This window comes from Pygocentrus nattereri, chromosome 28 (assembly GCF_015220715.1).
Source record: "Pygocentrus nattereri isolate fPygNat1 chromosome 28, fPygNat1.pri, whole genome shotgun sequence".
Taxonomy (NCBI): Eukaryota; Metazoa; Chordata; class Actinopteri; order Characiformes; family Serrasalmidae; genus Pygocentrus; species Pygocentrus nattereri.
The window spans coordinates 21,264,540-21,291,368 of record NC_051238.1 but is presented as its reverse complement, the minus strand read 5'-3'; the positions used below and the strand labels follow the sequence as shown (position 1 = coordinate 21,291,368).

At 41.8% G+C, this 26,829-nt stretch overlaps 1 protein-coding gene across 3 annotated transcripts in view; it reads left to right on the top strand.

Moving 5' to 3' along the window:
• bicdl1 (BICD family like cargo adaptor 1) overlaps positions 1-21,804 on the top strand; it is a 68,055-nt gene extending 46,251 nt beyond the window's left edge. For 2 of the 3 annotated variants that reach the window (XM_017702819.2, XM_017702818.2), the window contains 7 exons: positions 2,106-2,252; positions 6,453-6,632; positions 9,821-10,039; positions 13,939-14,082; positions 15,499-15,629; positions 15,874-15,994; positions 18,266-21,804. In XM_017702819.2, coding sequence (XP_017558308.1) covers positions 2,106-2,252; positions 6,453-6,632; positions 9,821-10,039; positions 13,939-14,082; positions 15,499-15,629; positions 15,874-15,994; positions 18,266-18,451 — 1,128 coding nt within the window. In that variant the 3' untranslated portion in view covers positions 18,452-21,804. Of the gene's footprint in view, positions 1-2,105; positions 2,253-6,452; positions 6,633-9,820; positions 10,040-13,938; positions 14,083-15,498; positions 15,630-15,873; positions 15,995-17,316; positions 17,432-18,265 lie in introns of all 3 variants that reach the window. The other variant, XR_001858078.2, reaches the window with a different exon arrangement.
• Positions 21,805-26,829: the final 5,025 nt, after the last annotated feature.

Sequence of the window (26,829 nt, the reverse complement as noted above, 5' to 3'; positions counted from 1 at the left end):
ATCTTATAGAAATGCTACAAAATGACATGAAAAAGTTATTTTTCCTTCTCCTATAAAGTTACTATTTTGGAAATAGGAACTTTTGTTGTGAAAATGATGAAATAACATTATTTATCAAATGTATATGATTATTTTAAATAGTTATAAAGGTTATTTAAAGTAGCTCAGCTGTGTTGCTGAGTACTTTGTTGTAAAATTTGTCAATTATGCACTTTACAGGAGAAGAAAAAAACCTACTTTACTTCTAATGGAAGTCGATGGAACCAGACGTCTTTCCAAGTCATTTTGGACAGTTTTTTTAGTCCATTCATCATGAACTTTATAGACAATATAAAGAACAACAGGTACTTTCAAAATATGCCAAAAGCTGAAAAAAACATCAAAATTGGAGATATGAGGGCTTCTTCCGACATCAGCGATATGTTATCATGGAGGGACAATGTTTTGAACCACTTGTGTAGAATGACCCATGTAGACTCACTCAGGCTCATTTATTACAACTCCTATTTTGTACTTCCTCTCACTGGCCTCATTATCACAGTACAATTACTGACTGTAGCTGTCATGGAAAACTCGTCAGCCACTCTCTACCCCATTTATCATTGATCAGTGTTTGACTCCAGGACCACTATAGGCACACACTGATTAGCTTTGCTTTTCTGTTGGCATGCCACTACATAGAAACCTGTGTCCATTTCTTTATAATGAATCATTATTACACATAAAGGGTCACTACTGTTAAGGGTTTGATTCAAGAGGGAGCGTAAATAACTAGATAGACCACATGATTAGTGGTCAGTGTGGTGACAGGCATTTGGAGCTGCTTTATGTGGATCAATAGGCTTCTCTCTCTCTTTCTCTCCTTCTCTCTCTCTCACTGATGAGCCTGGTGGAGCTGTATCTGAGTGGGGAAAAGCTTCAGTTCTATTTTAAGGCACAATGCTGCAATGTCTGGGTGTTCCCAAAACTGCTGGCAGTATTAGTGTCAGGAGATGAATTGCACGTCTTTCCCTATTGATGAGCTGTTTTGCTTCTTAAGGGGTTTGAATCATGATTTATGGTTTCCTGTCAGTACCATCAAAAAAAAAAAAAAACCCTTGTGTGGTTTTCAAGCGAGTTATGGCATTATGGGTTTCAACTGCATTTAAATGCAGCCTTATGCCATTTAGCTTGTATTGAAATAGACCAATGCAACTGGCACATGGCAAATGGCACTGCAGCAGCAGAAGAGAAGCCACAGAGGCGAAAAGTCCTCTGGTTACCCAGGCAAAGTTGAGCCACAGCTTGAAATAGGTTAGCAGATGTAGGTCATAACATGAGGGAGCGAGCAAAATACTAGAGCTGATGTTTGTTTAATGTTCTAAGCTCTTTAGTGTCTCGCTAACCGTCACACAGCAAGAACGTTTTGGGTCATATCACAGTCCCAGTGGCTTGACTGTCTTACGGCCAAGTCCTTATGAAAGAGTTGTTCATTTGAGCCAGTTCATTTCAGCAAACCAGATGAATTGATCGACACTGTTTGCATCATTGTTATAGGCTTCTGAGAAGATTCTAACAATATTTTTTCACCTTTTAACCTCATAAAATCATTGGAACATTAAATAATATATGATGATGATGATGACAAGAACAACCTCTTTGAATTTGCTTGTTTTCTCTCTGTAGACTGAAAGAGAGGCCGTTAGTGAGTAGACCCAGCCAACATCAGGTTCACATCAGGAAGGGAGATTAAAATTTACTTGAATCAAAGAATCGTTGAAACGGATCGTTCGAAAAGAATCGATTCGGTAAACCGACTCATCGCTGCAGCCTCAGCGGTCAGACCTGCGGTTTGTTTTCTGCTGTGTCCTGCACTGCCAGTCAGTTAGTTGGGAGTTTATTAAAGTTATCAAGCCTGCATTCCTGCGGGGGGTCAGTGACCTCCTACGCCTGAGCCAAGTATTCCTAAAAGCAGGGTAGTGTTAACTTCACGGCGCATGCGCCGCCTCCGCGGGTCGCTTCCAGCTGACGGGAAACGAGTTGAAAGCGTCAGCTGCAGCTGTGTAGGGTCGCGGCGTCCGCGGGGGTGAGTCTGACCCACTGCTCTGTCCGCTTATCTCGGCCAGATAAAGATGCTGTCGGAGCGTAAGCGGGAACTGGAGCGACGCGTGACCGCCGTGCTGGAGGAGAACGAGCAGCTGCAGCACACGGTGGACAGCCTGAAAGAGCGCACGCTCGTGCTGGAGAAGCAGTGCCACGAGAAGGACTTACAGGTACGCGCGAGTTACTATGGTGACGGCTCTTCAACGCCTGCTTTACACATTTTACCTTCAAAGAATATCAAAAGCAGTTTTAGGTTTGGTGACACTTTATTCTGAGTTGTCGTTTTAGTACGAAACAAACAACAGACTGTCAGTAACGTCAAAAACATGAGGGTTAGGATTGGGGCCAGGGTGAGGGTCAGGTGTTGGGTGAGGGTCAGGTTTTGGGTGAGGTTGGGTGAGGGTTAGGTTTTGGGTAAGGTTGGGTGAGGGTTAGGTTTTGGGTGAGGTTGGGTGAGGGTTAGGTTTTGGGTAAGGCTGGGTGAGGGTTAGGTTTTGGGTGAGGTTGGGTGAGGGTTAGGTTTTGGGTGAGGTTGGGTGAGGGTTAGGTTATGGGTAAGGTTGGGTGAGGGTTAGGTTTTGGGTGAGGTTGGGTGAGGGTTAGGTTTTGGGTAAGGTTGGGTGAGGGTTAGGTTTTGGGTAAGGTTGGGTGAGGGTTAGGTTTTGGGTGAGGTTGGGTGAGGGTTAGGTTTTGGGTGAGGTTGGGTGAGGGTTAGGTTTTGGGTGAGGTTGGGTGAGGGTTAGGTTTCGGGTGAGGTTGGGTGAGGGTTAGGTTTCGGGTGAGGTTGGGTGAGGGTTAGGTTTCGGGTGAGGTTGGGTGAGGGTTAGGTTTAGGGTGAGGTTGGGTGAAGGTTAGGTTTTGGGTGAGGTTGTGTGAGGGTTAGGTTTTGGGTGAGGTTGGGTGAGGGTTAGGTTTTGGGTAAGGCTGGGTGAGGGTTAGGTTTTGGGTGAGGTTGGGTGAGGGTTAGGTTTTGGGTGAGGTTGGGTGAGGGTTAGGTTTTGGGTGAGGTTGTGTGAGGGTCAGGTTTTGGGTAAGGTTGGGTGAGGGTTAGGTTTTGGGTGAGGTTGGGTGAGGGTCAGGTTTTGGGTGAGGTTGGGTGAGGTTGGGTGAGGGTCAGGTTTTGGGTGAGGTTGGGTGAGGGTTAGGTTTCGGGTGAGGTTGGGTGAGGTCAGATTTTATGTAATGAAGTAATATATTAACACTGTATCTACTTCATGTACGTAATGTATCAACAGGACGTCTTCAAGATATTTACTTCATGTATTCAGATGCTGCACTTCTGCTACTTCACTGATTTGTTGTTGACGTGTTACAGATAATCTATTAAGAGTTTATTAATCATCTACAAAGGACCACTCCAAACAAAGTGTTTTTTTTACACGTGTAACTTGTTTTGTAGTACTTTTTTTAAGCAGAGTAAATTTCCAATATCAACAAACTTTGAAAAATGACTTTTGCCTCCATCTTAAAGGGGAAATCCACCAATTTTTTCAAAATGTACTACATTTACACTACATTTTATTAAGTCCTTGAGATGTAAACAGTTACTCCGAGTGGTTTGACGTGAAACAGTTCATCATAGAGAAACGTACAGGGTGTGATTTCTTTATAGTGGTGGTGATCGGCACCAGGGGTTGCCATGTCTATAACTCAAATATAGCCATTTTATTTACTACCCAAAACCACCACTGAAGCTACACGTGTCCTCTGAGCTTTCATGTGTAATGTTGTAGTGGAAAATCTAAAACAATACATTTTCTTTGAGGGCTATTTTACCTCGCGGTGTCCTGCATGTACCCTTCTGCCATGAGTGGATTAAAAGAAGTAGATTAAAATGCATTTTAAGCCAAAATCACCAATCTACAATAAAATGCAGCGTCAGGGAGGGTGAGGGAGCTTGTGGAGCCATCTGGTTCCTATGACCACCGCTGTGATCAATTTTGACTCTGCATATTGCTTTGTACACATCACAGCCATTTAATTGCGTAGAATTTTTGAAAATTCTTTTAGTTTCCCTTAAAGATTAGTTCTCAAGAAACGTACTGAGTCAGCCAGACAAGCGTTTAATGCCTTTAAAGCTACCTTCCTGCACAGTGTTAATTGAAATGGTGCTGATGCCTGATGCCTGAGACATCAGCTGCAGTCCCCAGGCAGTACTGTTATATTCCTTGGGATGTTGGTTAAAGGAACAGTAATAGATACCGTCATTCAGAACATCCTGCCGTGTCAGTCAAACATGAAGCAAGACGTGAGACATACAGTGACTGATGAGTAAACTTTCCTGCAACTTCCTGCGTAGCGATGAACAGTTATTCACTACTCCCTGTGCTGTCATACCTTCGCCCCAATGGAACATTTTCATTGCCTGTGGTTTACAGTCACCCTTAAAAGGTCTGAATATCCTGCGGAGTCCACTTTGCAGGGAACTACTAGGGCGACTGGAGTGCACCTATTGTTTTCTCATAGTTCTAACATTTTTAAAAAGCCCATATACTGTGAGGTGGAGCATGCAGGAGGTTGTAAGGCAGAACAGCACCTTTGTTTCCCTCCACTTTAGCATTATCAACAACGAAGAAGACACATGAGCTTAACGGGTTGCTGTGGTAGTAAATAACATGACTATATTTGTGTTGCAGACATTATGACTCCTGGTTCCTATCAAAATCACTCCTTTGAAGGAATCTGAGTTCATGCAATGCACTATTTCACATCAAACCACCCTGAATGACTTTGTTTAAGTGTTGAATGATGTGGAAAGTGCAGGTAGTAACCCGCACTTAGGAGGGATTCAGGTATTTGTTGTACATTTAAGAGGTAAGAATGCAAATGTGGATGTATGACATAAGGTAATTTAATTGCTTTAGAATGTTTTTCATTTGAGACTGAACTTACTTTCTGAGCTTATTAGTAAGGAAGAGCGATACGGCAAAAAAGATTATATTGGGCTAACTTTTCACGATGTGTGACATGCATCACAATATTTAGTTTGTCTGAGAAATAATGATAATAATTTGTGCCACTCATGACACAATAATAAAAATGATGAACTTAGAACTACGCTGATTTTTTTTAGTTAAACACGCTCAATTTTGCTGACTTTGCATATAAACTTGGAGTTCTTCAACTACTATATTGTGATATTTATGTGGTGAATGATAAAATATTGTCATATTGCTCAAATATAATCACCAAAATATATAGACAAAATATAGAATTAAAGGTTTGGATGAACAAAGTTATGACGTGTAAGATGTTTATTTCAGGAATGTTATGCTTTTCCGAGCATAGAGACTCAAAGTTATCTCCTCAGACCAAAATGCTGAAAGTGGCTTTGAACCCTTTGTGTCAGCATTGTGGGGACTTGAACAAGGACACGCAGCTCTGCTGTCTGTTGCTTTGTGTTTTTTCGGCATTCCTTTGCTATTTATTCGTGTACTATTTCTATTTGACGTCAATAAAAATGTCATAAAAGAAGATGCTGTAAACAGCGCTATGTTGGCCTGCAGTTTTTGTTGAGGAGGTGTTTCTCTCCCTAAGGCATCCTTTGTGAAGATGGTGGGTTTTTATGCGCCACACCTCCTCAGATTACAATAACTGTAACCTGAGGAGTTTAGAAGTTATTATAGCAATATATGAAGTGTGTTTTTGCCTTCTGCAAAACAGGCCTCTGTGAATGACTGTAAATCCAACTTGAAGGAGCGTTTCAAAGCCATTGTCCACTCAACCCAAATGGTGTCAAGCAGACAAGACATGTTTGGTGTCCAGACTGCGTTTTAGTTTAGCGCTGGAGCTGTATGGCTAATGTTGGTAACAAACACTAGAAGTCAACAGTCAGTCAAGGTTTTTCCTAAATACATGGAGGTTTGAGCGGGTTAGAGATTAGTTTAACCTAAAAAAAAAAAAAAAAAAAATTTGGGTGACTATTGACTTGTATTGTTTGTTACCAATGTTAGCTTTTAGCTTAAGCACTGTATTAAAGAAGCACATTTTGAACATCACCCATGTCTTGGCTGATCAACTATATCTAAGGTAAGTCGAAAACGGGGGTGTTTGATTTTTCGTCAAACTATTCTTTAAAGTCATTATAAATATTTCATCTTCCGCTAACAAACACAAATGTGGTCTTGATTGAAAGCTCAGGATCCACAAGTCTGGCTGAGTTTCTCTGCTTGGTTCAGTGTACTATGAGTGAAAATGACATAATCTCAAATAACAACGTACTGTTGTTACAGCTAGTGATTCCTGAGGTCATGCAAGCATGGGCTAACCCCCAAACCCCCCCCCCCCCCCCTCTTTCCCTTGCCTCACAACATAGCACTAAATCTTCTGTAGCTGGTTTCAGTGCGTTTGTCACTGGTGTGTGTCCTCAGCTGCGGCAGAGCCAGTTGGAGCTGCAGGAGGTGCGTATATCTCATCGGCAGCTGAGTGCGCGGCTGGAGGAGCTGAGCGAGGAGAGGAGCCTGCAAAGCTTCAGCCCCAGTAGCCACTCACTGCTGTGTGAGATAGAACAGAGCATGGAGCAGGAGGAGCTGGAGCAGGAGAGAGAGCAGGTACACACACACACACACACACACACACACACACACAAAACGCTCAAGCAGCAGGACACAAGAGGATTTAACCAGATCCACTTACCATATAGGTGCACTTTAGAGTTTTCAGTTACAAACTGCCCTCCATCTGTTTTTCTGCATACTTTGTTAGCCACCATTTTACCCTGTATTTCAATAGTCAGGACCACCACAGAGCAGGTATTATTTTTGTTTTGGGTCATTCTCAGCACATTGATGTGGTGGCGTTTAAGTGTGTGTTGTACTGGTACAAGTGGATCAGCAGTGCTTCTGGAGTTTGCAGACACTTCATCAGTGGTCACAGGACGCTATTGGCTGTGTAGCTCTGTTTGGTGGACTATTCTCAGTCCAGCAGTGACACTGAGGTGTGTAAAACTCCAGCAGTACTGCTGTGTCTGATCCACTCGTACCAGCATAACACACACTAACACACCACCACCATGTCAGTGTGACTGCAGTGCTGAGGATAATGTAATACCTGCTCAGTGGTAGTTGTGTGGGGGTCAAAGTATGCAGAGAAACAGGAAGACTCCAGTCTGTAAGGTGTACTTGAAGTGGTCGATAAGTTCGTTTGCTTTGATGCAACAGTAAAGAAGTAAAGGAACAATAAAAAGCCACAACAGAACATTGTGCTAGAGTTTCTTCTTTAGTTAAATGAGGTCCCAGTTTTTATTAAGAAATTAGATTTTTTATGTATGCATGAAAACTCAAATTGTGAAGATGCTTTGGTAACTGAGATTATGTTAGCACTGGTATCAAATTCATTGTCGTAGGTCAATTAGATTGTGAGGTGAGAACTAACTGGCCTATAGCTTATAGTTTTCTTTTTTTATTGTTTTCTCTGAGGCCCACTTATGCAATGTTTGCATGCATTTACACTCAGCAACCACTTTATTAGGTACACCTTGCTAGTAAAAGGTTGGACCCCCTTTTGCCTTCAGAACTGCTTTAATTCTTTGTGGCACACTTTCAACAAGGTGTTGGAAACGTTCCTCAGAGATTCTGGTTGGTTATTTGAGTTCCTGTTGCCTTTCTATCATCTGGAACCAGTCTGCCCATTCTCCTCTGACCTCTCACATCCACAAGGCATTTTCATCCACACAACTGACCGCTCACTGGATATTTCCTCTTTTTCGGACCGTTCTCTGTAAACCCTAGAGATGGTTGTGTGTGAAAATCCCAGTAGATCAGCAGTTTCTGAAATACTCAGACCAGCCCGTCTGGCACAAACAACCACGCCACGTTCAAAGCCCCTTAAATCCCCTTTCTTCCCCATTCTGATGCTCGGTCTGCACTTCAGCTAGTTGTCTTGACCACCTCTACATGCCTAAATGCACTGATTTGCAGTCGTGTGATTGGCTGATTAGCTATTTGTGTTAACGAGCAACTGAATAAAGTGGCCAGTGAGTGTAATGTACCAAAAACAGTTAGTATTGATTTTTTTACATGAGGATTTTCTTATCGCTCTTAGAATGAAACAGGCTGTTTTTGTTACTGTGTTAATGTATGTAAATGATCATTTATTGTCAATGACTGCTCTATATTGTGCCTTACTCAAAACGCAGTCTGGGCTGAAACGCTCCATATAACTTTAATGTGAATGGGTGGGGTTAAACTGCTGTAGGTTGAACAGGAAAGTATATGTTCATCTGCTGGGATTTTATCACAATTCAAAAGAGGCAGCTTGTGCTGATTTTTGTTTTTGCAAATTTTACTAATGTTTAGATACTAAATCAAACTCACTTAAAAAAGTAAGTAAGTTTTGATGTCAAAAAAAATATTTCAATGATGCCCAGGCTTAATCAGGCCTTCAGGAGCATTTCTTGCTTTTGGCCTGTGGCGTATGGTGCAGTCTAGACTATATATATTGCACAAATGTGATCTGAAGTGATCAACAGACAGAAAGAGAGGAGATATAGGTGTCTGAGCTCTGACTCACTGAAACCAGCTCACCCACACACACACTCTCACAGCAACAGTGTCTGTCTCTGCCTTGCACTGGCTGTTTCTCTCTCTCTCTCTCTCTCTCTCTCTTACACAGATGCACACACATGTGCACCACAGAAAGCAAGTCTGGTCCTGGATCTCATTCCCCTGTAGATAAGAGTGCCTTCACATTAACTGCGCCCATGTTATGCCTTACAATTGTACAGTTATTACTGTTGTTTTGCTCTACTTTTTAAATATAATTACACAGTTAACTACATACTTATCAGAGATGAAGTAGTTACTCTTTGTCCATTACAATTTACTAATTACTTCTCTCAGACTGTAATGGGATTACTGTATTGATTATTCACAAGATAAGCAATTTCACAACTCATTAATTTAATGTAACTCCGTAAAACATATATAAATCTGTACTGACTGGAAAGTGCAAGGAAAAACCTAATTGTCCATTCAGGTATTTATTTTGAAAGAACCGGCCAATCACAGTAAACATTCTATGCCTTTGCTCTGATTGAGATGTAGTGAAAATACATACAGAGCTTTCTGAATGAAAATGACGTTCCCTCTGTGTAGGCGAGGTTGGGACACTTTAGCATGGAGGTCTTTATTCATCAGTTTAATATTGGCAAGATTAGATGCTTTGAATTGTCCCGTGCTCACACTGCAGTCAAAGTTGTGCAGTCAGTCGTATATATTGCACACGCGCCTGTAAATTACACAAGACAGGCATGAGTTATCTACATATATAAATGAATGTTTTTTATTAAGTGTGCTTAATTTTGCTCTGTTCAAAACATATGAGTAACACAATTATGATAATTACCACTTAATGTGTTACTTTGTACCAAGTTATCCCCAACAACCATAGTTATGTAATGGATTACATCTACATTTGATTTACATTGCGTGTGTGGTTTTAGGACTGCACTTTGGATTTTTATGTTTATTATCAGTATATAGCAATAACGTGGTAAAAACAGCATTTCCTGCAATATTGAACACACAACAATACCTTTTTTTCAAACTAAAATCATAATTAAAAATGTGTCAGTGGTACTGAAGAAAGTTTAGAATTTGCACCTTTGACTGAGTTTCTCTGCTTATTGTTCTGAAGTGCGAGTAAGAAATAAGTTAATAAAATATGAGAAGGGGCCGTCACAGTGTGTGCATCATAAATGTGCCAATCAGAGGATTAATAACACGCTCTTACTCTGCAGTTGCGGCTGCAGCTGTGGGAAGCGTACTGCCAGGTGCGCTCCATCTGCTCTCAGCTGAGAGGAAATGACATCACAGACTCCGCCCTGTCCACGGATTCTTCGATGGACGAGTCTTCAGAGACATCATCAGCTAAAGACGTGCCTACGGGCAGCCTGCAGTCCAGCCTGCTGGAGCTGCGGAGACTGACGCAAAACTTACTTGACGGCAATGAGTCCACGGTAATGAAACATGCACATACACCACAGTGAGTCCATGGTGACCACACACACACACACACATACACACACATGCACGCACGCACACACGCACTGCAACGGGTTCAGAGCAACCATTCAACCATATACACACAAACTACATGGGTCCAGAGCAGCACTGCAACATGTCCACATTAACCACACGCACAAACACACACACACTGCAATAAGTCCATGTTAACAACACTCACTAAAACAATGCAACATGTACACGGTGACCACACACACACTGCTACACATTCACCGTCTGTTTGGACAGGTGTAAATAGGTGTGCGCTAAACAAACAAACTGTGGTCCACTGAAAAATCATGGGTCTTGGTTCACTTCCAGCAGTTTTGTGATGCGTGCGCATGTTTTTCTGCTTCCTCTAGTAGCACGTCAGCGCTGTGCTCTCCACATAATCTGCCTGTTTTAACATCTTCATAGAGGCTCATTTTGTTCCTGCAGACCAGCAATAAAATGACATCGCAGAACATATCGCATCAGCAGCCTGATTAATTGTTATAGAAATAATTCTGATTAACAGCTTAATTGTCTGTTTTGTTCATATTGTGCAACTAATACATTTCAAGTCTAAAACAGCTAAATTGGCTGTGCATGGGGTGCACTGCACTGTAGTATATGAAACAAGTGACTACAGCCAATCAAAACTGTGAACAAAAACATTTGTTTTGCAAGCATACATGCTAAAATGACCTTTTTCATTCAATTAACAAGCATTCCCCCTTAAACATGCAATGTAGTGCAGTTAAAAATAGAACCTAGAAAAGTCATTTCTCTTATTTTCATTTATTTGCCTTAAGCCAACTAATGAAAACGCATGCTTATCACATTATGTTTGTTATGAATATTACGGTATGCTTGTGAAATCTAATTACTTTTGGGAAATAATTGCAGTAATCTCAAATAATTGTGCTCAAGCAATTCTGCTGTAATTGTGACGGGCCTACTTCAAATATCTGATTTCCATCACTTGGGATTTTTTGCCCCCTTTAACCTCTTATGCTCCAGGGTGTCACGATTGGCCCCTCCCAGTCCTGACCATGTGTTCGTGTTTTGGTCTAGTCCATTGGTCATACCCCTTGTTTAGTGACTCCGCCCCGATTGTTCCCATCTGTTTTCCACCTGTCCCTCATTATCCCTGTTCATATTTAAGCCCTGTGTTTGCCCCTTTTGTTTGCTCGTCTTTGTTTGATATGATTATTTTTGATGTTTGTTTGTTATGGATTTGTTTGGTGGGTTTTTCATTGTCTGTTCCCCGATCTCTTCGCGTTGGCTCTGTGACCCTGGACTGTATCGATCATGACCCTGGATTTGCCCTTAAAAGTCGCTTATCTCCGCATATGCGTCCGCCTCCTCGCTCCCCGTTACAGAGGGTATATTTTGGTTTGTCCCTCTGAATTTACATGACCAAATCCTAAGGCAGATTCTTCAGTAACTGCATGAAATAAATGCATTTTTACATTTTATTTATTTATTTATTTTGTCAATAAAAAGTTCCCCTCAAATGAACAGAAAATGTGTTTTATGATCATAAACACAACGCTGTATGCTTACAGTTACTGCTGATTACACTAATTGTATTATTTTATGATTTTATTTTCTCACTGAAGAGACGCCGTCTGTTTATAGTTTATAGCCCAGATTTGTGGAAAATGGGTCGACTTTCAGTAGAGAAAAAAAATGATGAGTTCAGCTTCTTTTATTATAAGGGGTTAAAATTACGTTACTCATCTATTTGACTGGAATGAAGATGCTTACAGCTCTCATATGACACATGTTTTAGATGTACAGTGGTGTGAAAAAGTGTTTGCCCCCTTCCTGATTTCTTATTCTTTTGCATGTTTGTCTCACTTAAATGTTTCAGATCACCAAACAAATGTAAATATTAGACAAAGATAACAAGTGAACACAACATGAAGTTTATAAACGAAGGTCTTTATTATTAAGGGAAAAAAGAAGTCCAAACCTACAGAGCCCTGTGTGAAAAAGTGATTGCCCCTAAACTTAATAACTGGTTGGGCCACCCTCAGCAGCAACAACTGCAATCAAGCATTTGCGATAACTAGCGATGAGTTTTTTACAGCGCTGTGGAGGAATTTTAGCCACTCATCTTGGCAGAATTATTGTAATTCAGCCACATTGGAGGGTTTCCGAGCATGAACCGCCTTTTTAAGGTCATGCCACAGCATCTTAGTCAGATTCGGGTCAGGACTTTTGATTAGGCCACTCCAAAGTCTTCACTTTGTTTTTCTTAAGCTATTGTGTGTTTTGGATCATTGTCTTGCTGCAGAACCCAAGTGCGCTTCAGCCTGAGGTCACAAACAGATGGCTGGACATTCTCCTTCAGGATTTTTTGGTAGACAGCAGAATTCATGGTTCCATTTACCACAGCAAGTCTTCCAGGTCCTGAAGCAGCAAAACAGCCCCAGACCATCACATTACCATCACCATATTTTACTGTTGGTATGATGTTCCTTTTCTGAAATGCTGTGTTACTTCTACACCAGATGTAATGGGACACTCACCTTCCAAAAACCTTTTGGGGGGGCAATCACTTTTTCACACAGGGCCCTGTAGGTTTTGACTTCTTTTTCCGTTAATAAGAAAGACATTCATTTATAAACTACATTTTGTGTTTACTTCTTCTTCTTCTTTCGGCTGCTCCCTTTAGGGGTCGCCACAGCGGATCATCTGCCTCCATCTTGCCCTATCCATTGCCTCCTCTACTTTCACACCAACCATCTCCATGTCCACCTTCACTACATCCATAAACCTTCTCTGAGGTCTACCATTTCTCCTTCTACCCGGCATCTCCAACATTCTTTGCCCAATATATCCACTATTCCTCCTCAACACATGTCCAAACCATCTCAACCTGGCCTCTCTGGCTTTATCTCCAAACTGCTCCACCTTCACTGTCCCCCTGATCTGCTCATTTCTAATCTTGTCCATCCTTGTCACTCCCAACGAAAATCGCCTTCTGTCTTTTAGACAGATTTTGTGTTTACTTGTTATCTTTGTCTGATATTTACATTTGTTTGGTGATCTGAAACATTTAAGTGAGACAAACATGCAAAAGAATAATAAATCAGGAAGGGGGCAAACACTTTTTCACACCACTGTAGCTTATGAAATATGAAAGTTATGAAGAATGTGACTAATTGTGTTTTGGAACCACTGGCGGCTCCAAGGAGCATAAGAGGCTACGTATGTAGTGCACACACTGGAATCCATGCTGTAAAAACCACTAACTAGCTTACTCTACACAAAAGCATTCTTTTAAGCAGTTTAGTTTAAATGGACCCTTTATCTGATGCGTTTAGGACCAGAAAAGAATCATAAAACGCGGGACGTGATCAAAAGCCGTCCATTATGCCAGTGGATGGTACATGAAGTTTGCCTTGATGTTGAGAGAGGTGTGAGGGCAGATGTAATTTGGGGTCACAGCATCAGTAGTGTACCTTTGAATCAGGGGGTGTTTCGGCCTTTCAACACTAGACACCCTCATCAAAGGTGGCCAGCTACAGGGTGATCAAACCTGAGCTTGTGTCCCATGCCCAATCATGAGAATTGCCTGGTTGTTTAAATGCTGCAGCCCATGGGACTATGCAAGGCAGGGGACGTCCTCTTCCCTGAGTCAAGCCTAGAGCTGAGTGAATACTTTGAAAAAACCAAATCACACTTTAAAATATTAATATGTAGTTAAATTGTAAAAGTGGGACAGTGAAAGAGAACTACTCCTGCACAGTTTAATGTTTCTCTGCTAAAACTCTGGAAGGTTTGTTAATTATCCATTTAGAGCAGGGAAAGTGAGAGATAATACACAAGCAAACTACATTTATGGGGTGTGTGTGTACAGGGTTCACGGCGCAGTGATGAGGAGGTTCTGGAGGAGCAGGTGAGGAAGCTGGGAGAGGAGCTGAGAGAAGTGAGAGAGCTTTATGAACAGGAACAGGAAAGAGTGCGCAGCGCACAGGAAGAGGTGCTGCAGCTCCATAATCAGGTACACACACACACACGCACACACACGCACACGCACACACACACCCACACACACCGAGTCAGCAAAACTAAATTGGAAGTGAAAGTTAGACTCACAGGGTAAACTGACAAGCTGTAGACTGTAGAAAAGACAGCAGCTGAGTTTCTGGAACACAACTTATACTCACCGGTCACTTTATTAGGTACACCATGTTAGTAAAAGGTTGGACCTCCTTTGGCCTTCAGAACTGCCTTAATTCTTCATGGCACACTTTCAACAAGGTGTTGGAAATGTCTCTACATGCCTAAATGCATTGAGTTGCGGCCATGTGATTGGCTGATTAGCTATTTGTGTTAACAAGCAATTGAAGGAGTGTACCTAATAAAGTGGCTAGTGAATATATATCTATAAAGCTGGCCCATAAAACTGACCTACCCATTCTCTACCCACAAAAGCATCTTATCCAGTAGCACCTACCAAAGATAAGATAAATATCATGATAAATGAGCTTCATCACAATATTTCACTTTTCTGAGGTTTGATCATTTGGAACAGAGAAAGAGGGAAAAAGTAGTACCACATTTTAAAAATGCTATGAATACAATGATTCTCTTCACATTGCACTGCACTAAATCCAATTAAACAGGACTTATTATGATCTCTTTGTGTAGTTGATACATGTAAACACAGAAAAGCGTAATTGTGACATAATAAAAAAAGTCATCATATTACCCAACCTATATTACCCAACAACCCATCCTGTGAAGTTAAAGCTGTTTTTTTTATTTATTTTTTTTATTTTGTTAGTTTAAAAGTTGCCAGAGATTTTGTGGTAGTTTTTCAGACCATCCGTCTGTCTTTGCACATTAATGTCTAACACACAGGCTCAGAAAGGTCTGGCACAGTGTTTAGGTCTCAGATGCAAAATCAACATTATACTGATGAACATATGATGACAGTAGTAGATCATTCACTTACATCCTGGGAAGGCACATCCTTTACCGACTTTTCTCTATGAATATTCTTTCAGTGCACGCTTACGTCAGATTCATCAGCACAAGGGGTCTGAAGCATTTCTTCCACACGTTGTGTGCAGTAACACATTTTCGCCAGAGGGTTCTCCGAATTCCCAAATCTTACACAGTGCAGCTTTAACATCATTGTTTAGACCACTTAGTACTGTGGCATGGCTGAAGATCCCCTAAAGCAGTGGTTCTCAATTCTAGTCCAGAGTCTCTGCTCCCAACACACCTGATGCAACTTAGAAACTAATTAGCAGATCCTCCTTTACATGAACTGTGAAGAACCCACAACAGACAAGGCAGTGTGACTTTAGGACCCCTGACTGAGATCCATTGCTCTAAGGGATTTGCTGACAGCACTTTTTCCATCGTATTGAGATTGATTCCACTGCTATGTTTAATCATGCTGTTATAGATTGCGCTGCTCTCATTAGAAGTATGTTCATCTCGGGAGGAGAACGAGAGGTTACGTGCCATGTCGGAGGTTCGAGAACCAAGCGAACAACTGCAGACCGCCATCAGAGACCGAGACGACGCAATCGCCAAGTATATTGCATTATATTATAATAAATAGTGTTTAGATATTTATGGCTGCTTGCTAACTTTACAGTAGCATGGTACTGTGGGTTACAGAAGAAAATCCACTTCTACAAGAAAGATTTCAGGTTCTTCTTCATCTGAAGCAGTTCTAGTGAATGTGCTTTTTGAAACCATGACCTCATTCTGTCCTGTATATCATGTCCTACCATGGGATAGACCATCACATTCTCATTCTATCTCTCTCCTTCAGGAAAAAAGCAGTGGAGATGGAGCTGGCCAAGTGTAAGATAGACATTATGTCTCTGAACAGTCAGCTCCTGGACGCTATCCAGCAGAAGCTCAACCTGTCGCAGCAGCTTGAAGCCTGGCAGGTGGGTCAGGAGTCCCACTAACACACAAACATGAGGCCTGTTAGGACACTCATATTTGACCATATATGTCCACCCTGCTCAGGGTCTGTCCTGGTTTACACCAGGACCAAGGGACTAGAGAGGTCACAGCCTTGCTTATAGAAACACAAGCCAGTTCTCTGAGCAGTGCAGAAAATCAAAGAACACTAATCAAGACATCCACAAGCACTACTGACATTCCTATGGCCCCAAGTCTTTAATGTGGTATTGTTTCAGTGCATAGCTCTACTGAGTCTGTAGGGTCTCTTTCTTGAAGCCCTCTCTCACTGTGTGTCTCCCTCTTTCTGTATCCCAGTGTCTTCTCTCTCTTCTGTTTGTCATTGATTGACTTTGAGTCTTTGGCTCTCTTCTCTGTCCACTATTTCTTTTCTTTTCAGGATGTACTGTTTATGTCTCATCGATGTCTTTCTCACTGTCTCCTAAAGCAATGGTTTGTCTGAAAATCAAATTTATTCATTTTCTCGTTATACCAAATTTAGCTGATCAGCCAAGACGTGTTTGGTGTCTGAACTGATTCTAGTTAGTTTTGGAGCTGAGATGCTAATGTAGCTATCAAGTAACGGAAGCCCAGTTAACAGACATGGGCAAAGTACTGTGAAAATGTCAGGATGACTGTCTATTGCAGTTTTTTATCCAACTGACCAGGGCACTGCTCTTGTTTTTATCACTGTGTCCAAAACCACTTAGTGGTTTGAGGCAGGTGTGATCAAGGCTGCGTTCATTTTGCCATTTCAATGAAAAAGTATGTTGACGTACAGCCGACACAAACGCATGACAGTGTGTGAAAATTAGACTCCACTGTCTGTTGAAAAACAAGCTATACTTTTGACAGAGTACTCTGACCTACCAATGTGTCAGTCAATAGGGGACGTGCCAGGCACATGGATGTTGAACAAAATGGAGTTCATTGCTGTACAGTCCAATTTGACATGTTTGAATCGGTTTTCTGCTTCACAACAAACTTTAGCAGTGTGTTTTGGTGGCAGCTGGTGGGGTAAACCAAGCACCTATATGGGATACCTGTATTTGGGATAATGGGAAAACTTCAAAGGGGTAAATCTGACTTTTGGACAAACCATTGCTTTAAAGTGTGTGTGAGAGTGAGTGTGTGTGCGTGCGAATGTCAGAGAGAGAGAGAGACACAGACTGAGTGTATGTCCAAGAATCCTTCCCTCTCCCTGTATAACTTGTAGCTCTCCTCTCTCCCCCTTCTCTCTCTCTCTCTCTCTTTCTCTCTCTCTCTCTTTCTCTCTCTCTCTCTCTCTCTCTCTCCATGCCTGCAGTTTGCCTCCTCAGGGCTGTTCACTGTGTGGCTCTTGTGGTTTCTGATCTAGTGGCCTTTCTCAGCTTCCGTACGAATCCCCTCTCCCCCTGTGGTAGCCCCTTCCTGCCTTAGAGGTGAGCTCCTGTATGCCATCTCGACCCATGCCAACATCCAGACCAGAGTTTATACAAGAGATGGCACTGTTTCCATACCCAGTGTCGGCAGCGAGCTGTTACTAGCAAAAAAAAAAAAAAAAGTTGGAGGCAGAAAAAGAAAGTATCTGATCCAATTCTGTAACAAATCTAGCTTCTTATACCACAGAAAGCAAAAACAAAGTAGGCCATGCGACAACAGTAGATACATGTAGCTTAATGTCAACATAAGAATAACAATTAGCTGAATATATGGTAGAATCTAATCTAGTTTAATCCTATCTTGCACATATTTGAAATAGATATTTTTGTGTGAAAGAATTTAAGAAGAAAATCTGTGGATTTCTGCTGTCGACTGTGGAAATTCTATTCATATGAGGTTATACAGTGTCTGAATAGTTTGACTATAGTACTTTTAGATCACCATCTTACAATGCATCAATTAAAAATATATTTTTTTAAGACAAATAACTGGTGAGTCAGTATCAGCTGATACTTAAGGCATCAGTGACTGTATCAGAAAAGAAACAGTCGTATTGTACCATCTCTAAGTTCTACCTCTACCCCAGCACGACTCTATAGGGATCTATCATGGCATGCTGAGGTCCATCCATTTCACTCATGTCTTGTTGTCATGGTTTCATAAATTTTCCCTCATTTGTTTTATCCATTGTCAGTTTTCCCTGTACTTTTCATATGCATCTCATTACTTTTGTCTGATTCTCATATTCCTTTTGTCCACAACTGACAAAGGCAGCATAACCTTATGTTCCCTCCCTCTTTCTTTCACTGTACCTCTGTGTCTCTCTTTCTCAGGATGATATGCACAGAGTGATAGATCAGCAGTTGATGGATAAGCATCAGGAGGAATGGAGGGACTCTCCGTACTCTTTCTCCGGGGCCAACACGGGCTCCCGCACCTGCTCGGGACCCCCTTCCAGGAGACCTCACCGCCTCTCTGATGGCGACAAGCGCCTCTTCTCATTTTTCAAGAAGAACTGAGTCTGTGTAGAGGGAAAGAATTAACACTGAAGACGAGCATCAAATTTACTTGATTCAAATGTACATAATTTACGCATGAATGTATTACATCAACTTTATTGCCAACAGTAGGCAAATTTAAGGTTGATGTAATGTTTATTTAGGCTGGTGTTATGTATAGAATTGAATCAAGTAAATGTAGTGTCTCACTTTTTTAAGTGTAGAGAAAGAAAAAGAGAGAGAGCAATAGAGACGGAGAGAGCAAACCTAATGACTGACCTAGCCAAAGACCAAGACAGTAGAGCGAATAACCACCAAACGTCAGAATCTTGTGAAGGCCTGGAGCCATTTTGCACTTTATCTGCCCCAACCACTCCAATCCTTCAGATCATTCTAGATGAGGGCCTGGGGAAGTCAATGCGAATATAAGAGATTTACAGAAAGAAGGTCCTTGGCTATTATCCTCAACTGATACAGCTTCAAGCTCTGCTTCAGGGTGATTTGTACAGGGTTACCACATTTGCCCCATATCAGAGGCCAGCTTCCCCTCCTAGTGCCTCAGACATACTCTCCTCACCCTACTGCCAGTCACTTACAGTGGAAGTCTGAGATTTAGCTCTGACAAACTGAAGGATGTGTTTGGCCTTTAACTCAGGACGACTGTAGGAGGTTCAGGCTGGAGATTTGAAGTCAGGCTATAGGTTGTAGTTTGTGAATTAGCTGCAGCCTAAACAGGCCAGAGCAGCCGTTATGTTCATTCACACATTCACAGGGGCCTTATTCTCAGTCAGGTGTTTCCTAGCAAATACAGTGAAACCGTGTGCTCAGCCACATGAATAAAACAGTACATCAACACAGGTTTTGCTTAATTATTATTAGCTAAGCTTACTGTGCTGATGTGGTGCGTTTTATTGGTCTGCACATGATACTTCAGTGCAAATTCAATGCATCTCGTTTTTAGTGTATGAAAATGACAATTATGAGGTAAATAGCAAATGCATGTTCTGGATTAGTTATTAGACCTACAGATTTACTAGGGCTGTGCATTACAAATAATTTTGATATCTGGAGATACTGAACGGATATGAATGGATGCTTAGTTAACCACAGGGAAGAAAAAATGGGTTAAAAATTGACTTTAGCCAAAATGATCATAGATCTGTACACATAGCGAAATGTGGAAAAAATTGTTTTGTTATTCAATAACAGCCACGGGAAATCGGCAGGTTCTGTGTCTGATGAGTCGCTCCGTGTCTTCAACACAAGTTATTTTTTTCGCCAGTGGACAATATGACATGTAACTTTGTCAGAAGAATGTATTTTCACCCTTTCTGGAGAGAAGTTAGCAAAATAACTTGCACCAGAGCCCGCCCTGCCGTCTCTGTCTTCTCAGTGACGTCCATAACATGTTCTTGGCAACGCGCTCATGTTCAGAGACATCATAGTTGCACATAACTTCACTCACAGCTAAAATCCACACAGTTGTTAACCAGTACATTTTCTCCATCTCCGAAATGTAATGAATACGTAGATAATGAGTTCACTGTTCCAAAAGCAGCACCTCGGACAGTTAACCAAGCCCTCGAGCACCCCTGCACATTCCTGATGTTTACCAAGATGCTGTTTAAAACAAACAAAACAGTTCTAAATGTACTGTACCTCCCAGTTAGACTGCTTTAATTTTGCTTTATTATTAGTGAACCTTTCAGAATTACACTAATTCGGCCCTCGAGTGATGTGAATGAACCTATAGAGCTACCAGATTTCGGATGTAGGCAGCAGCAGTTATTCACAAAATTACAAACTGTGCTGACAGTAGTTCTTCAAATGTGTTCATTTAAGAAGAAGCTTAAATAACCACAAACAAACTGTCCTCAAGGCTGTGAGAGCTAAATGCTTTTTACGTCAGGTGTCCGTCACTAGATGTTGTATAGCCAGGATTGAATGATAGTGCTGCAGTTGAGTTGAACTAAGTGTCATAAAGGGTTTACTGCCATAGCCCCTATCTCTGAACCTTTAGGGGGGGACACCATAGTCCAGCCTATGGGAATAAAAGGGCCACTTTATGTCTTGGTTGTGAGCTTCCTTTGGATAGCGAAATTCCCCTGATGCGTATGGGGATGATTCAGAACCCTAAAACCTGTCTGGAAAGTGTTAGAGAATTGTGACCTCTGCTTTTTTTTATTTTTTATTTCATTTTATTTTATTTTGTGGCTGTGCAATTCGGCAAAGTCAGGCCCATTTTAAGCAAAGCTATGCAGATGTCTTCTCGTTTTAACTGAGGCGACTGATGGTTTGGAGAAACCCAAAGAGTGACTTTTTATACTTGCAGATAGGTTTGGAATAATTAAAAAACAAATTGATATATTTGTTATTTGTAAATGTATAACTTTTGAATGAGAAAAATCATACTTTTTTCTAGAACAATCTACATGTGTGCGTCTGTGAGTAAGTCTGATTTGTGAGCAGTTGTTTACAGACTGAAGCTCTGAGGAGAACTTCAGAGTGTCATGGCTGAGTGGAGTGGAGTCTCTGCTTTACTGTCTGATTCTACAGCTGAGGGCAATGGAAAAGCTAACTGGAGAGCTAACCAGTTGACAGTGGGCAAGCTAACTGAAAAGCTTAACAGTGGAAAAGTTAATGCTGCGCTCATGACCAACACGTTTCTGACTTCCCAGATGGAAAAATTCATTTGAACGGTCATCCTACTCTCAATTTCCACTCGGAAGGTTGGAGTTTGTCAGGAGTTCTGAATTCTCCTAGTTACACGCTGACAATTGCAAGTCATTCTGTAGAAGATTTTTAACCAAACTATTATATTATATTGCTGTAGCCTACAATGACCTTTAAAATAAATGAAGCACCAACCAAACAAGTCTTCAACTCTGGTCCTAAAGCTTTTTAAGAGCTTTTTACATATGCCCAGCCAAACAAATGCAAGATTACTGTGACCATCCATTTTTCCCCAAAGGCAGTCTTTGCACCAGGCAAAGGCCCAACGTGAGACATGGGCCTGAAGTTAAATACGCTATATGTTAAATAACCTATTCCGAATCCAATGACAAATGACAAAATGTAACTGGATTATGTTACTTATTCCTGGAAAAAGTGACTACACTGACAGATAATTTTGCTTGATTCTTGCATATTTTTAAAAGCAAAGTATCTGCCATAGTGAGATTAAAAAAATACTAAATTACTATGAATTAAATATTAGATATATCAACTAGATTCAAGATGAACTCACTGACCAAGATATCATTTTTTGCAGTGTGGGCAGTTGCATCTCTACGGAGCCCCGCTGGTGACATCCTGTGTAAATAAAAATAACGCGTGGCCACGACTTAGCTAGGAGTGGGAATGAAGTAATTAAGTTGTGGCCACAGCTTAGTAAAGCGTGGGAACGAGATCCTAATGCGTGGCCGGGATCTCGTTCCCATGCCTTATTAAGTCATATCCACGACTTAACCATCTCATTCCCACGCCTTACTAAGTTGTGGCCACGCATTAGGATCTCGTTCCCATGCATTAATAAGGCGTGGCCAGGCATTATTTTAGTTTATACAGGATGTTATCAGCGGGGCTCCATACGGCTCAGGAGCCTCAGCTAATTTAATGTACACACAGAAATGGGCACCATTCCTGTCTTTTGCCCAGAATCACTAAATCCAGATAATGTTGTGTGAATGCTTTCAAGTGGGAAGCTACAAGCTTGAAAAGTCAGTTTTCCCTGTTGTCATGAACGTGGCATAACCGAGAAGCTAATCAGTTAGCAACGGAAAAGCTAATGGAAGCAGCAGACAATCTCATCATGCTAACTGCTAAATTCCTGAGGGTATTTACACCTTGCATGAACATGTTCAGATTTCACTTCACAGCATGAAAGTCGGGGTAAACAGGCAGTTCACATTGTGATCGGATTAAGGTCAGATCACTCAGACCGGTCAGAGCTGGATCTTGATCACATTCAGCAAGTGTAACATAAATGAAGTTAGTTCTGTATCCACATACAGTTACCTAAGCGGAAATGCATCTGCTGAGTGTGGTGCTTTAGCAGGTGAGAGGATAAAGAAACCAAAAGATGGAAAACCAACCATTCTGCACTCGGGCCGATGAAAGCATCCAAGCCAAGCTTGGATATACATTCACCTGCCACTTTATTAGGTTCAATTGCTTGTTAATACAGCTAATCAGCCAATCACATGGCCGCAAGTCAATGCATTTAGGCATGTAGAGGTGGTCAAGACAACTTGCTGAAGTGCAGACCGAGCATCAGAATGGGGAAGAAAGGGGATTTAAGTGACTTTGAACGTGGCGTGGTTGTTGGTGCCAGACGGGCTGGTCTGAGTATTTCAGAAACTACTGATCTACTGGGATTTTCACACAAACCATCTCTAGGGTTTACAGAATGATGTGAGAGGTCAGGAAAATGGGCAGACTGGTTCCAGATGATAGAAAGGCACGTTTCCAACATCTTGTTGAAAGTGTGCCACGAAGAATTAAGGCAGTTCTGAAGGCGAAAGGGGGTCCAACCTTTTACTACCTTTTACTATTAGTGTACCTAATAAAGTGGCCAGTGAGTGCAAGTTGATGTGTACATAGAATCTGATCAAAGTTTATCCAGATGTGAAACATGATGAAACATGTTAACGCAAGGTGTAAACAACCTCCTTGTTTCTGAGGTAACTTTTTGTCCGAGACGGTTGTAATTCACTATTCGCTATTTCAAGCAGCGGACTCTCAATCTTTTAGGCTAGTTTGTGCTGTTGCTGATAGGAGTATGTCAGTTCTCAATAAATTGCTATCATATGTTTAGGCTTCCAGAGGACCGAACCAGACAATAGTCAGAGTTTGATCCCCTCTTGTTGTGTTCTGTGTGGCGGAAAAACCCATCTCCGTCCTGGTTTTGTTCCTGTGTTTTTCAGTTTCTTCCTTTGTGTCCATCACACACTGTTCTGTAAATGTCTCCTGTTAATTTGACTTTGTACTGTCTTTTGTTTTTCCATTTAAACACTGTTTTTGAAAGTCTCGCAAGTCTGTCCTGAATCCTCTTTTTCAGCATGAACACACTGAGGCAAACACACAGCTGTGAATGTGAATGTGATGTCTTCAGGGAAGCAACAACACTTCTCACAAATGCGCCATTTCCAAATATATTCACCACAAATGTAGACAGTCATTCAAATAAGTACTTCCCTTTTTAGCTTACTGTGTTTGTGTGTGTGTGTTGTAACTCTATTTAGTTCCTCTTGACTGCCAAGGGCAGTGCAAAGCACAGTGGATACTCCTTGTGCACCTGCACACAGATCAAGACCTTTTACCATCAATATCATGTGATGTTGCATGTGCCACAGCCAGTACTATAAATACCCTCTTATATGGAAGACACCTTTTTTTTCTCTTTCCATAGTGACTTAGGTTGACGCTTTCATTTGCTGTTCTAAAATAGCCTGCTAGAGCTTCAAGATCTTACCTTGTCTTTCACAAGTTGTGAGAACAGTGACTCATGCCACAATACCCCCGCTGACTTCCAGCTCAGGCCATTACAGCTGGTTTCCCCCACGTATCGTTTCTACTCGTGGGTCGAGCTAGGGTTGTCATTATTGCATGGCCAGCCTCAAGCTTATGTTGCTTCCACTGATTTCCCTAGATCAGTGTCTCTGCCCTTGGGCCAAATATTTGCTCATTCTGCAACAGCTGCTGTCTCCAGACCACTATGAGTCGACATCATTTAGGACCACTAACTAGAAACCTGCAAACTGGATTCCTGCAAATTGAAACCTGGCTCATGGGTCAACCTCACCAACTCTGGATGCTTTGCTGTTTTGGCAGACTAGTGTTCCTGGAGCATGTTTCCACTGAACAATGCTTCCACAGAACATGCTTCCATTGATTCCATAGTCATTGCCTTGTAAACCTTAAACTTAGTGCTCTCCGCTAACCTGCAGCTTTAGCAGTTGCTGCTACCAGTTTCCCATCAACAGCAAACTAACTACACCTAGCAGGGCTACTATGGCAGAGGTGTCCAATCTTATCTGCAAAGGGCCAATGTGGTTGCAGGTTCTTATTCCAAACAAGCAAGAGCACATCTGAATCTACATGTTTAATCAATTAGTCTCAGTCAAATTGCCATTTGTGCTTTTGCTTTGTTGGAATTGAAACCTGCAGCCACACCAGCCCTTTGAGAATGATTGGACACCCTTGTACTACTGGCTTCTCACATCATGTTTACCTCAGCCCATGGTAACTGTGCCCGATGACAAAGAAGTATTTCTCAGTCTTGCTTGTGGGGAGTCGCTGTCCTCTGCAGTTTCAAGGATATTTAGATGGGCCTGCACTGGGTCCTCAGGAGCAGGCTTAAAAAACTCTGCATTCGAGGCCTATGATAGTCACAAGCTGTGCTGTTTCTGCTTCACTAGATCATCTGAGATATGCCCTGACCAGTCCATGCATGATGCTGATGTCTACATCAAGCTTGGATTCAAATCCTTCTGCCAAGCATGAACCAAGAGTTGCATCCTTCCCAGCATCACACAATTCTTTCAAAGACTCAGATATCTTTATCTGTTGTACTGGAACATAAAGGGGATACATTTATTAATCAAATGTGGCCAATATGAAGTCTGTACTGTGGTACTACAACTGGGCAGTAATCATTCTGCTGTACTACCCGAAGAGTCCGCTGACTTTTCTCTTACTACCTCAGCATGATGAAACTTCATCTGATTCTCTGCATTGCTGCTCTATCTATGCTCAAGACAATTGTGACATACTTCTGAAGTGGTCTTCTTACCTCCAACTTGGGCTTACAGGATGCTTTGGGGCTGCTTCCTTAACCACTACCATGTCACCTAGCTACAGTAGTAGCTGCCTCTATCCAACCCTCATGGACCTCTGGCTGGTCCTGCACTTGCTCCACCACATTAGTGCCCCTAATAGTTGCTAACATCTACTCCTTAGCTAGAGCAGCTGTGGCATCTAACCACACCGTATGGAGCTCTAGATGATCCTGCCCTAGTGCATCTGTGACACCTAACTACATCTCTCAGTGTCCCCCAGAAACTTCCTTATTTAGATGGTAGGCTTGCATGTGTCCACAGACAGAAAGTCATGACACTCTTCTAGAAAACATTTACCTTTGGTGTGGTCTGCTGTTCACCTGGCTGGCTTCCTCCAAATACTGCTGTACCACTGATAAGATCAGACAACACAGCTCTACTGTTCTTTGGCAAATCTTGTTGGCCCTTCGGGCCTGTATGCACTGGCATTTAGCTGTCTTTGCTCTGCTTCCCTGCATCATGAATGCAGGATTCAGGGTTCCAACCACTGTTTTACTGGTGGATCCATGATGTGGTCCTCATGGCATTGAAAAGGGGTTTCCCCTGCTTTCACTCGGTAAGAACATCATGTCTCAGTAGGTTGAGTGTGGCCCTGGCATCTGGAATGCCATTAGTTATGACTCTGACTGCTGGTCCTGTTGTGGGGCATTTACTGTTACCCAGCATTTAAAGTACTCATCCTGGTGAACTTCTGTGACCAGTGAATAAGACCTATCGTCATGCCTTGATGTCAGCAGCTCTACTTGGAGCTGTCTTGGCTTCGCTCTAGGTCCCATTCCTCATGACTTCCATGTGCCATCTGTTGGGCTATGAGCTCTGGATGACCACCAGAGTTGTCAGTCATCTAGTGGCTGACTCGCGTTGAAGCACGGTATTGCTATTACTGGCTGTGTCCATGCAACTGCATTACTGTTTCATTTTAGATCGCAGACTCAGCCATTCTTCGTACTACCTCTGGCAGTCCCGTGGAACCAGTTACATTTAGACCTAGCAAGTGTATATGTGACCGTTTCATTGCAGTCATGACCACGATGACTGGATATACACTAGCCTACAATATTTCACACTGACAGTACCAAGCAGTTCCAAGGCATACATGTGTAAGGTCGTGACTCATAGTAGGCAAGAAATGCAGATTTTGACATTCACACATTTGGGAAATTGATGTGTGAAGCAATCACAGTGCTTGTCAGATGCATGTCAATGTCATGAATCATGGCTGGCAGCAGAGTTTTATCACGATCACTAACGTTGGGAGTTATTACTTATACGATGTGCATATGTACAAAAATTGAGTCAACTGGAAAATAACTGGTTGTAAAAATGCTAACCTTATACTGCTATGCTATCATGACCTTCTACAATGTGAGCAAAACTATCTGAAAACAAAGTGAAACTGAGAAACCGAGAAGCTCCAGGCTTATAAATGTATACTTCCATGACACAGGCCTCTAAGAGGATTGTTCACACCATCTTTCAGTTTTATTAAGAATTGAGAGAAGGACAATGTACTTGAATAATGTGGCAGTCTACGTGTAAATACAGTCTCTGACAAAGTTC